Source organism: Eumetopias jubatus, unplaced genomic scaffold, assembly GCF_037043125.1.
Source record: "Eumetopias jubatus isolate StellerSeaLion01/CBP00866 unplaced genomic scaffold, mEumJub1_p1.0 scaffold_7, whole genome shotgun sequence".
Lineage (NCBI taxonomy): Eukaryota > Metazoa > Chordata > Mammalia > Carnivora > Otariidae > Eumetopias > Eumetopias jubatus.
This window is the reverse complement of record NW_028274813.1, coordinates 84,095,909-84,111,612: the sequence shown is the minus strand read 5'-3', so window position 1 is coordinate 84,111,612 and position 15,704 is coordinate 84,095,909. Positions and strand designations below refer to the sequence as shown.

Here is a 15,704-nt window from a genome sequence, read left to right as displayed (position 1 = left end):
ACCTCACCTCCGGCCCTGCTTCCTCCTGCCCTCCCCACTAACATATTGGGTTTCACAATGTTAAAAATAGCTGCTGAGCTGTGAGGAGAGATGTCAGAGTCTGGATCCAGCTCAGAAAGGCAGCTCTCTCTTGACCAAAAGCCGTCCTAGGTGAGCATAATCCTAACTCCTTGCTTGCTTTTCACATAGCACCAAAATAGTTCCAGATTGTTTGAAATAGTCACAGAGATGTGGGACTCCTTTAGTTAAGCCCTGACATCTTTCACCTCCTTAATAATTCATCAGGCTTATTTATCTTCCCGAGGAATCCAATGGCATCGTTCCACATTTTCGCAAAACTCCCTTGAAATTTCCCAAGGATATCCAAACGCCTCACAGTGAAGGACCAGCCCCAGCTCCGCACAGCCTGCCCTGAGCCCCAAAGAGGGGGACACGGCCGGAATGACTCTCCAGAGCTCGGAGGCCTGTCCTGGCCTGGGAACTGATGTGTTCATTCCCCAGAGCCTACAAGAGACTGAAGAAGACAGCAGATCAGAAAGAAATGTCAGTGAGTTTGAGCATCCACAGGACCCGGAAACTCCCAATCTCCCACCTCTGCTTCCCATAGCCCTTTGGGGCTCTCAGGTATGTCTGCATTCCCGGGGAGGGGGGCTCCTACCCCGTAAATTTTACCCCCACTTTGCTGACCCTGAATGAGATCACCTGCAGTGCTGTAGAGTTAAGTGGCTGTGTTTTGGTTCATCCCTTTCTTTCCCAGAGGAATCCCTTCACCTGCATCACCTGTCTTTACCTGCCTCCTTGACTCCGTGACACCTGTTACTGAGTGCATTCTAAGTGCCCAACACTCTGCTGCTGAGGGATGAGCATTTCTGTTTGTTGAGAAGACCGAGGCTCAGAGGGGCTCAGGTCCCCCAGCTAGTGCATAGGAGACCTGAGATGGAAGACATTTCTTTTTTTTTATTTTATTATGTTATGTTAATCACCATACATTACATCATTACTTTTTGATGTAGTGTTCCATGATTCACTGTTTGTGTATAACACCCAGTGCTCTGTTCGGTACATGCCCTCCTTAATACCCATCACCAGGCTAACCCATCCTCCCACCCCCTCCCCTCTAGAACCCTCAGTTTGTTTCTCAGAGTCCATAGTCTCTCATGGTTCGTCTCCCCCTCTGATTTCCCCCCCTTCATTTTTCCCTTCCTACTATTTTCTTTCTTTTTTTTAACATATAATGTATTATTTGTTTCAGAGGTACAGATCCGTGATTCATCAGTCTTATGCAATTCACAGCGCTCACCGTAGCACATACCCTCCCCAGTGTCTGTCACCCAGCCACCCCATCCCTCCCACCCCCCACCACTCCAGCGACCCTCCGTTTGTTTCCTGAGATTAAGAATTCCTCATATCAGTGAGGTCATATGATACTTGTCTTTCTCTGACTTATTTCGCTCAGCATAATACCCTCTAGTTCCATCCACATCGTTGCAAATGGCAAGATTTGGGGTTTTTTGATGGCTGCATAATATTCCATCGTGTATATGTGTATATATATATATATATATATATATACACACCACATCTTCTTTATCCATTCATCTGTCGATGGACATCTAGGCTCTTTCCATAGTTTGGTTATTGTGGACATTGCTGCTATAAACATCGGGGTGCACATACCCCTTCAGATCACTACATTTGTATCTTTGGGGCAAATAACCAGGAGTGCAACTGCTGGGTCGTAGGGTAGCTCTATTTTCAACTTTTTGAGAAACCTCTATACCGTTTTCCAGAGTGGCTGCACCAGCTTGCATTCCCACCAACAGTGTAGGAGGGTTCCCCTTTCTCCACATCCCCGCCAACATCTGTCGTTTCCTGACTTGTTAATTTTCGCCATTCTGACTGGTGTGAGGTGGTATCTCATTGAGGTTTTGATTTGGATTTCCCTGATGCTGAGTGATGTTGAGCACTTTTTCATGTGTCTGTTGGCCATTTGGATGTCTTCTTTGCAGAAACGTCGTTCATGTCTTCTGCCCATTTCTTGATTGGATTATTTGTTCTTTGGTGTTGAGTTTGATAAGTTCTTTATAGATTTTAGCCCTTTTTCTGATATGTCATTTGCAAATATCTTCTCCCATTCTGTCAGTTTTGGTTTTGTTGACTGTTTCTTTTGCTGTGCAGAAGCTTTTTATCTTGGTAAAGTCCCAATAGTTCATTTTTGCCCTGCTTCCCTTGCCTTTGGCGATGTTTCTAGGAAGAAGATGCTGTGGCTGAGGTCAAAGAGGTTGCTGCCTGTGTTCTCAAGGATTTTGATGGATTCCTGTCTCACATTTAGGTCTTTCATCCATTTGAGTCTATTTTTGTGTGTGGTGTAAGGAGATGGTCCAGTTTCATTCTTTTGCATATGGCTGTCCAATTTTCCCAATACCATTTGTTGAAGAGACTCTCTTTTTTCCAGTGGACATTCTTTCCTGCTTTGTTGAAGATTAGTTGACCATAGAGTTGAGGGTCCATTTCTGGGTTCTCTATTCTGTTCCATTGATCTATGTGTCTGTTTTTGTGCCAGTACCATACTGTCTTGATGATGACAGCTTTGTAATAGAGCTTGAGGTCCAGAATTGTGGTGCCACCAGCTTTGCTTTTCTTTTTCAACATTCCTCTGGCTATTCGGGGTCTTTTCTGGTTTCATACAAATTTTAGGATTATTTTTTCCATTTCTTTGAAAAAAGTGGATGGTATTTTGATAAGGATTGCATTAAATGTGTAGATTGGGATGTGGGGATGGGTTAGCCTAGTGATGGGTATTAAAGAGGGCACGTTCTGCGTGGAGCACTGGGTGTTATGCACAAACAATGAATCATGGAACACTACATCAAAATTAATGATGTAATGTATGGTGATTAACATAACAATAAAAATTAAAATATATATATGACAAGAGAATTTACCAAAAAAATAATAAATAAATAAATGTGTAGATTGCTCTAGTTAGCATTGACATCTTCACAATATTTGTTCTTCCAATCCATGAGCATAGAACATTTTTCCATTTCTTTGTGTCTTCCTCAATTTCTTTCATGAGTATTTTATAGTTTTCTGAGTACAGATTCTTTGCCTCTTTGGTTAGATTTATTCCTAGGTATCTTTTGGTTTTTGGTGCAATTCTAAATGGGATTGACTCCTTAATTTCTCTTTCTTCTGTCTTGTTGTTTGTGTATAGAAATGCAACTGATTTCTGTGCATTGATTTTATATTCTGCCACTTTACTGAATTCCTGTATGAGTTCTAGCAGTTTTGGGGTGGAGTCTTTTGGGTTTTCCACATAAAGTATCATATCATCTGCAAAGAGTGAGAGTTTGACTTCTTTTTTGCCAATTCAGTTGCTTTTTATTTCTTTTTGTTGTCTGATTACTGTGGCTAGGGCTTCTAGTACTATGTTGAATAGCAGTGGTGATAGTGGACATCTGTGCCGTATTCCTGACCTTAGGGGGAAAGCTCTCAGTTTTTCCCCATTGAGAATGATATTCGCTATGAGTTTTTCATAGATGGCTTTTATGATATTGAGGTATGTACCCTCTATCCCTATACTCTGAAGAGTTTTGATCAAGAAAGGATGCTGTACTTTGTAAAATGCTTTTTCTGCATCTATTGAGAGGATCATATGGTTCTTGTTCTTTTATTAACGTATTGGATCACATTGATTGATTTGTGGATGTTGAACCAGCCTTGCAGCCCGGGAATAAATCCCGCTTGGTCGTGGTGAATAATCCTTTTAATGTACTATTGGATCCTATTGGCTAGGATTTTGGTGAGAATTTTTGCATCCGTGTTCATCAGGGCTATTGGTCTGTAATTCTCCTTTTTGATGGGGTCTTTGTCTGATTTTGGGATCAAGGTAATGCTGGCCTCATAAAATGAGTTTGGAAGTTTTCCTTCCATTTCTATTTTTTGGAACAGTTTCAGGAGAATAGGTATTAATTAATTCTTCTTTAAATGTTTGGTAGAATTCCCCTGGGAAGCCATCTGGCCCTGGGCTCTTGTTTGTTGGAAGATTTTTGATGACTGCTTCAATTTCCTTAGTGGTTATAGGTCTGTTCAGGTTTTCTATTTCTTCCTCGTTCAGTCTTGGTAGTTGATACACCTCTAGGAGTGCATCCATTTCTTCCAGATTACCTAATTTGCTGGCATATAGTTACTCATAATATTTTCTTATAATTGTTTGCATTTCTTTGGTGTTGGTTGTGATCTCTCCTCTTTCATTCATGATTTTATTTATTTGGGTCATTTCTCTTTTCTTTTTGATAAGTCTGGGCAGGGGTTTATCAATCTTATTAATTCTTTCAAAGAACCAGCTCCTAGTTTTGTTGATCTGTTCTACTGTTCTTTTGGTTTTTATTTCATTGATTTCTGCTCTGATCTTTATTATTTCTCTTCTCCTGCTGAGTTTATGCTTTATTTGCTGTTCTTTTTCCAGCTCCTTTAGGTGTAGAGTTAGGTTGTGTATTTGAAAACTTTCTTGTCTCTTGAGAAAGGCTTGTATTGCTATATACTTTCCTCTTAGGACCGCCTTTGCTGCATCCCAAAGATTTTGAACACTTGTGTTTTCATTTTCATTTGTTTCCATTAATTTTTTAAATTCTTCTTTAATATCCTCATTGACCCATTCATTCTTTAGTAGGATGCTCTTTAGTCTCTATGTATTTGAGTCCTTTCCGACTTTCCTCTTGTGATTGAGTTCTAGTTTCAAAGCACTGTGGTCTGAAAACATGCAGGGAATGATCCCAGTCTTTTGGTACGGGTTGAGACCCGATTTGTGACCTAGGATGTGATCTATTCTGGAGAATGTTCCATGGGCACTAGAGAAGAATGTGTATTCTATTGTTTGGGGATGGAATATTCTGAATATATCTGTGAAGTCCATTTGGTCCCGTGTGTCATTTAAAGTCTTTATTTCCTTGTTGATCTTTTGCTTAGATGATCTGTCCATTTCAGTGAGGGGTGTGTTAAAGTCCCCTACTAGGGTGCCTGGGTGGCTCAGTTGGTTAAGCAACTGCCTTCAGGTCAGGTCATGATCCTGGAGTCCTGGGATTGAATCCCGCATTGGGCTCCCTGCTCAGTGGGGAGTCTGCTTCTCCCTCTGACCTTCTTCCCTCTCATGCTCTCTCTCTACCATTCTCTCTCTCTCTCAATAAATAAAAATCTTTAAAAAAAAAGAAAATATCCTCTTTAAAAAAAATAAATAAATAAAAATAAAGTCCCCTACTATTATTGTATTGTTGTAGATGTATTTCTTTGATTTTCTTATTAATTGGCTTATATAATTGGCTGCTCCCATGTTAGGGGCATAGATATTTACAATTGTTAGATCTTCTTGTTGGATAGACCCTTTAAGTATGATATAGTGTCCTTCCTCATCTCTTATTACAGTCTTTGGTTTAAAATCTAATTTGTCTGATATAAGGATTGCCACCCCAGCTTTCTTTTGGTGTCCATTAGCATGGTAAATGATTCACCATCCCCTCAATTTCAATATGGAGGTGTCTTTGTGTCTAAAATGAGTCTCTTGCAGGCAGCATATCAATGGGTCTTGTTTTTTCTATCCAATCTGATACGCTCTGTCTTTTGAATGGGGCATTTAGCCCGTTTACGTTCAGGGTAACTATTGAAAGATATGAATTTAGTGCCATTGTATTGCCTGTAAGGTGACTGTTACTGTATATTGTCTCTGTTCCTTTCTGGTTTATGTTACTTTAAGGCTCTCTCTTTGCTTAGAGGACCCCTTTCAATATTTCTTGTAGGGCTGGTTTCGTGTTTGCAAATTCTTTTAGTTTTTGTTTGTCCTGGAAGCTTTTTATCTCTCCTTCTATTTTCTTTTTCTTTCTTTCTTTTTTTTTTTTTTTCTCCTTCTATTTTCAATGACAGCCTAGCTGGAAATAGTATTCTTGGCTGCATATTTTTCTCATTTAGTGCTCTAAATATATCATGCCAGTCCTTTCTGGCCTGCCAGGTCTCTATGGATAGGTCTTTTGCCAATCTAACATTTCTACCATTGTAGGTTACAGACCTCTTGTCCCGAGCTGCTTTCAGGATTTTCTCTTTGTCTCAGAGACTTGTAAGTTTTACTATTAGATGTCAGGATGTTGACCTATTTTTATCGATTTTGGGGGGAGTTCTCTGTGCGTCCTGGATTTTGATGCCTGTTTCCTTCCCCAAATTAGGTAAGTTCTCTGCTATAATTTGCTCCAGTATACCTTCTGCCCCTCTCTCTCTTTCTTCTTCTTCTGGGATCCCAATTATTCTAATATTGTTTAGTCTTATGGTATCACTTATCTCCCGAATTCTGCCCTCTTGATCCAGTAGTTGTTTATCTCTCTTTTTCTTAGCTTCTTTCTTCTCCATCATTTGGTCTTCTATATCACTAATTCTCTCTTCTGCCTCATTTATCCTAGCAGTTAGAGACTCCATTTTTTTTATAGCACCTCATTAATAGCCTTTTTGATTTCGACTTGGTTAGATTTTAGTTCTTTTATTTCTCCAGAGAGGGTTTCTCTAGTATCCTCCATGCTTTTTTCAAGCCCAGCTAGTATCTTTATAATCGTCATTCTGAACTCTAGTTCTGACATCTTACTAATGTCTGTAGTGATTAGGTCCCTGGCAGTCGGTACTGCCTCTTGTTCTTTTTTTTTGAGTTGTTTTTCTGTCTTGTCATTTTGTCCAGAGGAGAATAGATGAATGAGAGAACAAAATGCTAACAGGATAACAACGACCCCAGAAAAATATACACTAAACAAATCAGAAGCGATCTGAAACTGGGGGGAAAGAAAGAAAAAAGAAAAAAAAAGAATATGATCAAATATGATCAGGCTGGTGAATTAGTTCAGTGCCACACACTAGATTTTGGGCGTATTTTGGTCTGTTAGAAGAAACTGCATCCCAAAATTTCAAAGAAAGAAAAACTTATATATGCACAAAAATAAAGGTAAATATGATGAAGAGATAGAATATGACTGTAAAGATGAAAATTATAAAAGATTTTATAAAAGGAATTAATAAGTAAGATAAGTTGGTTGAAAAATGAAAGAAGAGAAATTAAAAAAAAAAAGGAAGAGACTGTGATCAGGCAGGAGACTAGAACAAAGGCATACAGTAGAGAGTTAGGGTATATTTTGGTCTGTTAGAAGAAACTGTATCCCAAAATTTTAAAGAGAGAACAACTTATATATATACCAAAAATAGGGTTAACTACAATGAAGGGATAGAATATGACTCTAAAAATGAAAAATAAAAAAGATTTTTTAAAAAGGGATTGATAAGATGTTGGTTGAAAAAGGGAAAAAGAAAAATTAAAAAAAGAGAAAAAGTAAAAAAAGAAAATTATAAAAATTATCTTTGAGAGACTAAAGCATCATGGGAAAAAAGCCATGGATTCTATGTGCAGTATTCCCCTAGTGCTGGAGTTCTGCTGTTCTCATTGATCGGTAAACTTGGTCTTGGCTGGCTGTTCGTGCCGATCTTCTGGGGGAGGGGCCTGGTGCCGTGGTTCCCAAATGTCTTTGCCGGAGGCAGAAGTGCCCCGCCCTTGTCAGTCAGGGCTAAGCAAGCTGTTCGGGTTTGCTCTCGGGAGCTTTTGTTCCCTGCAAGCTTTCCCTACAGCTCTGGAGGACGACATTGAAATGGCGACTTCCCAATCTCTGCCCCAGAGGAGCCAAGAACTCGGGGCCCGCTCCTCAGTGCGCCCCCAGAGAAAAGCAGTCAGTCACTCCCTTCTCCCCGGTCTCCGGCCGCACTCCGTGCTCACCTGGCCTGTGACCGAGCATTTCTATCTCTGGCACCCGACCCCGTGTGGAGTCTCCAAACCCAGCAGATCCCTGCTGGTGCACTCCCGCGCCGCTCCTCCCGGGGGAGGAAGGGGAGTCTCCCCGGATCTGCCGCTTGTTGGGTCCCTGCTGGAGGAGCAGTGGCCCGATTGTCACCGATCACAGTTTATGGCAACCCCGAGCTGAGAGCCCGCGCCTCGGCTCCGTCTCTGCAGCCGGCTTCCCCGCTCCGATACCTGGGAGCTCTGCTGCACTCAGGCACCCCCGGTCTTTCTGTGACCCCGAGGGTCCTGAGAGCACATTGTCCCGTGAGGGTTCCACCCCCCGCTTAGCCACTGGAGCGACGTCCCTCCGCGGATCCGGCTTCTAAAAGGTCCGATTTTGTGCTCCGAGGCTCTATCACTTGCCAGAAGCGGCTGACAGAGGCCCCCTCCCCCGCCATCTATCCTCCCGAATATCGCCTCGTATTCACTTCTCCGCACGTCCGACTTTGGAAGACATTTGTATTACTACGATACTAGGAGAGTGGACACAGATGTAGCAGGGTGCGTGACACATAGCAGACGCTCAAACCGTGCAATAGCAAAGACAGGGCGGGGTCGTAAATGTTGGGGGGAATGTGCTGAATCGGCCTTCCTCAGGAGCCCCACCTATTGATCAGTGAAGAGAAAAGCTTGAATAGATAAATGCCATTGGTAATTTAGTGGGCTACAAAAATTGAACAGTGTCTTTAGGTAGTTATCAGTGGATCCAGATCTGCCCACCAGCTTCTACTGTGGGTGTGCGTGTGAGGTTGGAGGTGCCCAGCAGTTGGAGAGGAGGCAGTGTTCTTGTGTCCCTCTGGCAGCTATGGTCTCGGCAGAGGCTCCAGGCTGAGCTCTGCAGGGGAAAGCCTCTTCCTTCTGTGGGCCTAGGCCTCGCTCATAGAGAGCACTGGCCATGGTGGTCCCTTGGCCTCCTATGGACCCCTCTGTCCCTGCCTCACCCTCTGTCTGGCCCCAGGGTTGGTGGGTCGATCCTGGGCCTTGACCATAGGGTCCCCTTGCCTGGCCCCAGTAGGCTCCACTTCATAGTTGTGGTGGTCAACCAGCATCCACCACACAAGGCAACGAGGGCTACTTGGGGGGATGACCGATCCTCCCAAGGACACCACTCTACCTCTTGACCAGACTGACTGCCTCATAGAATCACTAGGACCCCTGCCATTGACTCCTGTCAGAGTCGAAAGTGAAGAGTGGTCACGGGTCCCGCCCCGGTGCTTCCCTCAACCTCCCTGCCCCACACCCTTCCCACCCTTCCTGTAATCCCCCAGTCCTCAGTGAGCAGGCTTTCTTCCCCTTTTCCTGACTCTATCTCCTTTCCAGAAGTCTCTGTGGTCCAATAGGCGACTCCTGCTCCTAATATGCTGCCGTGGGTGGAGATCCGGTCAGCTCTGGCTCTGACAGAGAGGTAATAAAAATTACCCTGGTATCAGAAACCTCCTGATTCACACTGAGAGGCGGCTGGCCATTAAAAGATAATGGTTCAATATCTGTGGGAGTGTTGTCCTCCCTGGTGTGGTGGAGCTTGGGCTGTGAAGTCACACTAGGGTTCGATACCTTTTTCTGTCCTTTGCCAGCCCTGTGACCTTAGACTAGTCTCTTAACCTCTTAAGACTTGAGTTTCTTCACCTAAGGAGAAAAAAATGATGAGGAGTAAATAGCATGCTTAGCAGACCCTTGGAACGGATGAGGTTGGAGCAATGTTGACCATTAGTGACTGTATGATTCTTTCTTCCCTTTTGCCCTCGTCATGCCCATGCCCGACGTGGTTCAGCAATGAGGCCACATGATTGAGAAAGAGGCAACCACACAAAGGCATTGTATTTAATCTTAATATTTTCATTTTTTTATATATATAAAATCATTTCAAAAAATATTTGGAAACACAAAGGAAAAATCCATCATAATCCCTGAATACAATAATTGTCCCTTTTAGTCTTTTTTCTTCTTAGATACTGTTGATAGAATGGTGCTTATAATATTTATACCAGACCTATGTCCAGGGTTTTTTTTTTTTTTTCTTAACCTAAAATTATAGTCATAAATATTTTCTAGGTTGATACTTAAGTTTCACAACTGTCACTTCAATGGCTGAATCCTATTCCATTGTGTGCCGGTACTATAATTTATTAAGATTTATGGTGAAATGCTAGAGTTTTTATAGGTGCTTTATTTTTGTAAACTTGTGTGGAATTTCTCAGAAACTGGTCAGTTGGTCATTCCCTAAGACCTTCTGAAATATTTGAACAAGATATGAAGAAACAGAGTTCTGTAAGAGGGGGTTTAATGTTAGGGAGTGCATGTATTGGCGGGGGCACATATTTTTGGGGAGAATGTGTGTGTATTTGGTGACAGAGAAGTCCTTGATTACTTATACGGCAAATTTAGTGGGACCCACAAGGACCCACCAATCTTCAAATAGCTCCTCTTCTGCCCTACATTTTGGTCCTGGAAGGGTTTCCCTCCAGGACCACCATGTGGATTTTGTCTTTGTTTTTCTAGAGCCTCCTTAGAGGCCAGCATCACTGGGTAGCATATTGTCATCCAGCAATACTTCAGCAAACATCAGTTTATCAGACTAGTTGTAAATCAGTTTTCAGAGTCACCATATCCTGCTCTGCATTCTTAGGTAACTCTTCCTGTGGCTTGCTAACATATCTCTCATCTCAAGAAGACCAGGAATCACATCCAAAGTATTTATTCATTCGTTGAACAAATATTTATTGAGCTCCCACTGTGTTCCTAGTGTTGTTCTAGGAGGGAGATAGAGCCCTGAGCAGGTCAGACAAGATCCAGCTCTCTTCAAACTTACATTCTAATGGGGGAGACAGACAATAAGCAAATGGGTAACCATTTCTGTGTCACAGGTAACAGAACAAAATATGTGATCATGAGGGACCAGCAGCAGGGAGGGGACATCAATAGGATTGTAACATTTAAACCCAGACCTGAACCATGAGAAGACTGATGGGAAAATGTTCCAAAGAGGGAGCAAATTCTAAGTGCAAAGGCCCTGAGGCAGGTACAAGGTTGATCTGTTCTGGAAACAGAAAACCAGTGTGTGGGGGGAGAAGAGAGCAGGGAAAGAGAGGAAGAAGTCGGTGGTAGAAGCCGAGGTCAGAGCCTTATGCTGGCCCCGATACCACAGAGGCAGCTTTCGTGTTGTTCTGAAGCAGTGGGGGGCCACCGGAGGATTTTCATCGGAGGGGCGGCTTTATCTGATTTGTGTTTCACACAGATGGCTTTGGCTGGCCTGTGGAGAACGGGCTGCCTGGCAGACGAGAGGGGAAATAGCGAGGCAAGTAAGGAGGCATCTGCTGTAGTCCAGGAGGACTTTGGGGTGGTCACGGTAGACAGTAGAAGTGGACAGATTCTGGATTTTTCTGGAGGTGGGACTTACAGGACTTACTGTTGCTTGGATGTGGAATGAGGAATCAGTGATGCCTCCTAGGTTTTGCCTTAAGAAGTGGAGGGGGGTACCCGTACTCGGCTGGGGAGCACCAAGGTAGAAATGGGTCCAGGGTAGAGCGGACTGGAGGTGTCTGTCTTGGACATTTTAAATGTAAGATGCCGGATATACACCCAAGTAGAGATGTCAGGTGGGCAGTTGAAACTACAAGTCTGGGACTCAGGAGCTAGGGTAGGGAGATAATCTGTTTGAATATATAAAGCAGAGTATAGATGGTTTTTAAGGCCAGAGAGCTGGATGGGATCTCCAAACGATGGGGTGAAGAGACGGAAGAGAAGAGGCATATGTCTATGCCCTCCTGCTCCCTACCTTCTGGATGCCTGGCGGAAGCAGGGGAGCCACCAGAGGAGACTGAGAAAGAAGAGCCCATGAGGCTGGAAGACACCAAGGAGGAGGTGGTGTCCTGGGAGCCCAGAGACTTGCTCTATAAATGCCCCATACTATTATCGGAGCAGGTTGTCGGTAAAAAGCACAGGCTTTGTGCCACTTACTCATGTCCCGTCTGGCACAGACCTGGAACATTGAGAGACGGGCCACTGGCTGGCTGGCTGGCTAGCTGGCAAGAGCCACATGGCTCCCACTATCTCTGACATCAAGGCTGATACCTCCAGCAGGCTGCAGAGCCCTGGCGAAATCAGGCCCCACCCTCGCCCCTTCCCTACTCCCGTCACACGCCCTGTGGCCCGGTAGGGCTCGCTCGCTTGGTGCCGCCCAACTGGCATGAGGCAAGCTCTTTCCCACCTCTTCTGGATTCTGCTGTTTCCCCTCCTGGACAGCCCTTCTCTCCTCCTGCTGCTTTTCCTTCCAGGCCTACTCGAGGCTCAGTTACCCAGCCTCTCCCCGCCTGCCTCCCACGTTGCTGTTTGGTAGCTCTCCCTTCAGGACCAGCCCTATGGTTACACATTTCCCTGCCAGGTGGCGGAAGCCCACTGGACACCCCTTCCCCTCCCTTCATATCTAACCCATCTTCCTCCTGCGTAGGGTCCGGCCCAACATCCCTCTCAAATCCCACCACTTCTCTCCATTTCTGCCCCTTGCCCTGGCCCAATTCACCATTTCCCAGTCTTGTCCCCTCCACTCCGCCCACGGTAGCCAGTGACCATGTTCACATCACTTCTCCACTTAATATCCGTCGATGGCATCCAGTCTCTTAAGATAAAATACCAAATCCTTGCCAAATCTTCAGGACCTCATGTGATTCAGCCAACTGCCCACCTTCCCAAGCATTTCTCACTTCGTCACTCCCTACTTAGAATGCTCCAGACACACACCTTCAGCTCCTAAATGCACCAGCTTTTACCACCACTCGGCATGCTGTGCCTGCAGCCCATGTGGGGCTAACTCTGATCTTTCTTCAGGTTTAGCTTAAAGGCTGCTTCCTCCAAGAGCTCATCCCTGACTCTTCCCCCAGGCAAAATCCGGTACCCTCCGCCAGAGTCTTTAATAACACCCTGTGCTTTTCCTTGATCAGACTTACCAGAATTTATTATTATAAATTGCTTTTCACTTATTTGTTCATTGCCTAGCAACTGTACTTCACCGCTCCACAAGAGCAGGTGCCACATTGGACTTGACCCTCAGAACCTACAGTATGGCATAGCGTCTAGCACTAACAGGTGCTCAAAGGTCATTGCCATCAATGAGCAAAGCTTCCCTTGACTTCTCTTGCTCAAACTGACTCTTAGCTTCTTTGCCTTTAGTTAGTTCTTCCCAATCTATTTGTCTCATAGCAGAAGCATTAAAAATAGCAATAGCTACAATATAGTAAGGTTTACTATATGCCGGACTCTGCATGCCTGTCGTGTGTGTGTGTGTGTGTGTGTGTGTCTTCACAATAATCCTGTGAAATAGATACTATTAACCCCATTTTACAGATTAGGAGAATGAGTCTCAGAGAAAGTCATCTCCTAATGCTATGCAGCTAGTAAGTGTCACAGGCAAGATATGAATTCAGGCCTCTCGGACTCCAAAACTCTTATTCTTTCCTCTACATTTGTCTGTGTGGGTGTTGTCTCCAGCTAGTCTGAAATTTTGTTGTTGTTGTAAGTGTTTTGTTAGTGGCCTCTTTGGTTTGTGGTGGTTGCTGTTTTTTTGTTTTGTTTTGGTTTGGTTTGGGTTGGGTTTTTTTTGTTTTATTTTGTTTTCGGTATCTTCCACCTCTACGCTGCACATCCCCATAAGTACCTGTCATTTATGTGCCGTCTTATGATGACTGCGTCAGCAGGCAGGTGAGAGCCATGCAGGACAAAGTTTTCCAGATGTCTGTCGGAGCTGCCCTGGGAGGCGAGGGCCGGGGCTGGGTCTAAGAAAGGTGGGGCAGATGGCCATCTACAGAACCTGACTTATGGGGACCTAAAGACCCACCGTCTCCTAACTCTCCCATACCAGGCCAGACTGGCCTTGTCCCAGCCTCTCCTCCCTGCCCAGTGAAATTCCCATCCCGGGAGTTGCTTACATGTTAGGCGACAAGGGCTGACCTGACCTTCGGAAGGCCTCTCCCTCAGACGTTTCAAGCTGCTGAAGGGGTTAGTGACCTGTCCCCTGGATCAAGGGCGTGGCTGGATAGCGAGTAACACAATCTCAAAGCTGAAGCAGATCATCTAGGTTCTAGAGCCATCTCCTGCACAATAGAGGAATCTCTTCTGTGCTCCCAGGCAGGTACCCCTTGCATAATTCCAGCAATGGAAATTTCATACCTCCCATGTGACCAAGTTCTTTCTTACACTGAGGTCACGTTTACCCACCCACAAAGGCCCATTTCCACCACCAGGTGTGACACATCAGTCTAATCCTTTTCTGTACTTGACAGCCCTTTACGTACCCTGAGTTAGTTTCCATGTTTGGCAGTTGGCAGGACCCTGCTGTCCTGGGCTCTGCTTTGTGCTCCGGTCAAGTTTTCAGTGATCCTTGGCTTTGTTCCCTGCCTCATCCCCTCATGGTTGTTCCAGCTGCGGGAAAAGAGGAGGATCCAGATGGTGAGCAGTAGGCCAGCTGCTTGGTGGGAGGAGGAGAGGGCCTCTGAGCACTTAAGGAAAAATTCATCCCTGACCTTGTCCTTGCTCAATGCTTCCTGGGCTACTCTCGGAGAATAGGCCCAAGAGAATACACCTGCGTACTTTTTACAATTAACATATGTAAATATCCGGTATGGTGACAGCGTGGAATAAGCTTGAAATCCAGTAGTTTTCCTTCCCTTGTCTCTTTATTATTCAACATATAAGTTATTTAACACACAATCACTTTATTTATTTAACATATAGTAATCCTACTTTTTTAAAAACTTGGTTTTCTGTGAAGAACATGTAAGATATGTTCAGGATAGGTACTAGAAAATTTTTAAAGTTTAATAAAGAAAATAAACATTCGCAATAATCTCATCATCCAGAGATAACTTCTTGAACCCTCAAAAGATTTCCTTTTAGGGGCGCCTGGGTGGCTCAGTTGGTCGAGCGACTGCCTTCAGCTCAGGTCATGATCCCGGAGTACTGGGATCGAGTCCCACATCAGGCTCCCTGCTCAGCAGGGAGTCTGCTTCTCCCTCTGACCCTACCCCCTCTTGTGCTCTCTCTCTCTCTCACTCTCTCTCTCAAATGAATAAAATTTAAAAAAAAAAAAGAGATTTCCTTTCAGTTCCTTTTTTAGGCACATAGATACATAGAAATCAGTTTTATTTATATATACATGCAATATTGAGCTCATATTGCAAAACTTTTCTACCTATCAGCAAATAGTAATCGTTTTCCTTTGCCATTAGAAAAAAAAGATTTTTAAAAATGGCGACAATTATCATCACATCATCTAAGTGTGATCATATCCGCCAATTTCTCTGAGATGCTGTATTACCTCAAAGCCTAGAAAACATGTCTTTAATATCCAAACTACAATGATCCCTCTCTCCTCTTTGCCAAGTTGGCAGACATTTCAGTTATTTCCCCAAGAAGATTTCTCTCCAAGCAACTCAGAGAATTCCCAAGCTGTTGTCCTTGTCCATGAGCTGGTTCCCCTATCACTTTTCTGCTAACTCTAGACTTCTCTACAGAAGTATCTCTGCTGATTTGCCCAGGCGAAGGAATGCACCTGCCTGGTCAAGATTAATGAGGAGAATTCCCCCAGAAAAGTTACCAGGTTATCAACTATCACTTGGTAATAAGGCTCTCTCAACCCCCCCACACAGGGAATCAGTCCCCCCCGCCCAGATAGACCCATGGCAGCAAGGTGAACAAAGAAGTTTCAACATTATTCCTGTGCCTTAGATGTCAGTAAGCTAGGCCCTAATACTGAGTCCCAGACACCAGTCCAACCTTCTCTCATTTCTATGGGCATTTCCTCCCTGGGACTCCCAATGTCCTTCCCTGCCATCTGACCTCAATGGGTCTCTTG

At 44.2% G+C, this 15,704-nt stretch overlaps 1 protein-coding gene across 1 annotated transcript in view; it reads left to right on the top strand.

Annotated features, from left to right (window-relative positions):
* Positions 1-441: 441 nt before the first annotated feature.
* The window catches only part of PLA2G4E (phospholipase A2 group IVE), a 65,981-nt gene continuing 50,718 nt past the window's right edge, over positions 442-15,704 (top strand). The window contains exon 1 of the mRNA XM_028094437.2: positions 442-624. Coding sequence (XP_027950238.2) covers positions 442-624 — 183 coding nt within the window. The remainder of the gene's footprint in view (positions 625-15,704) is intronic.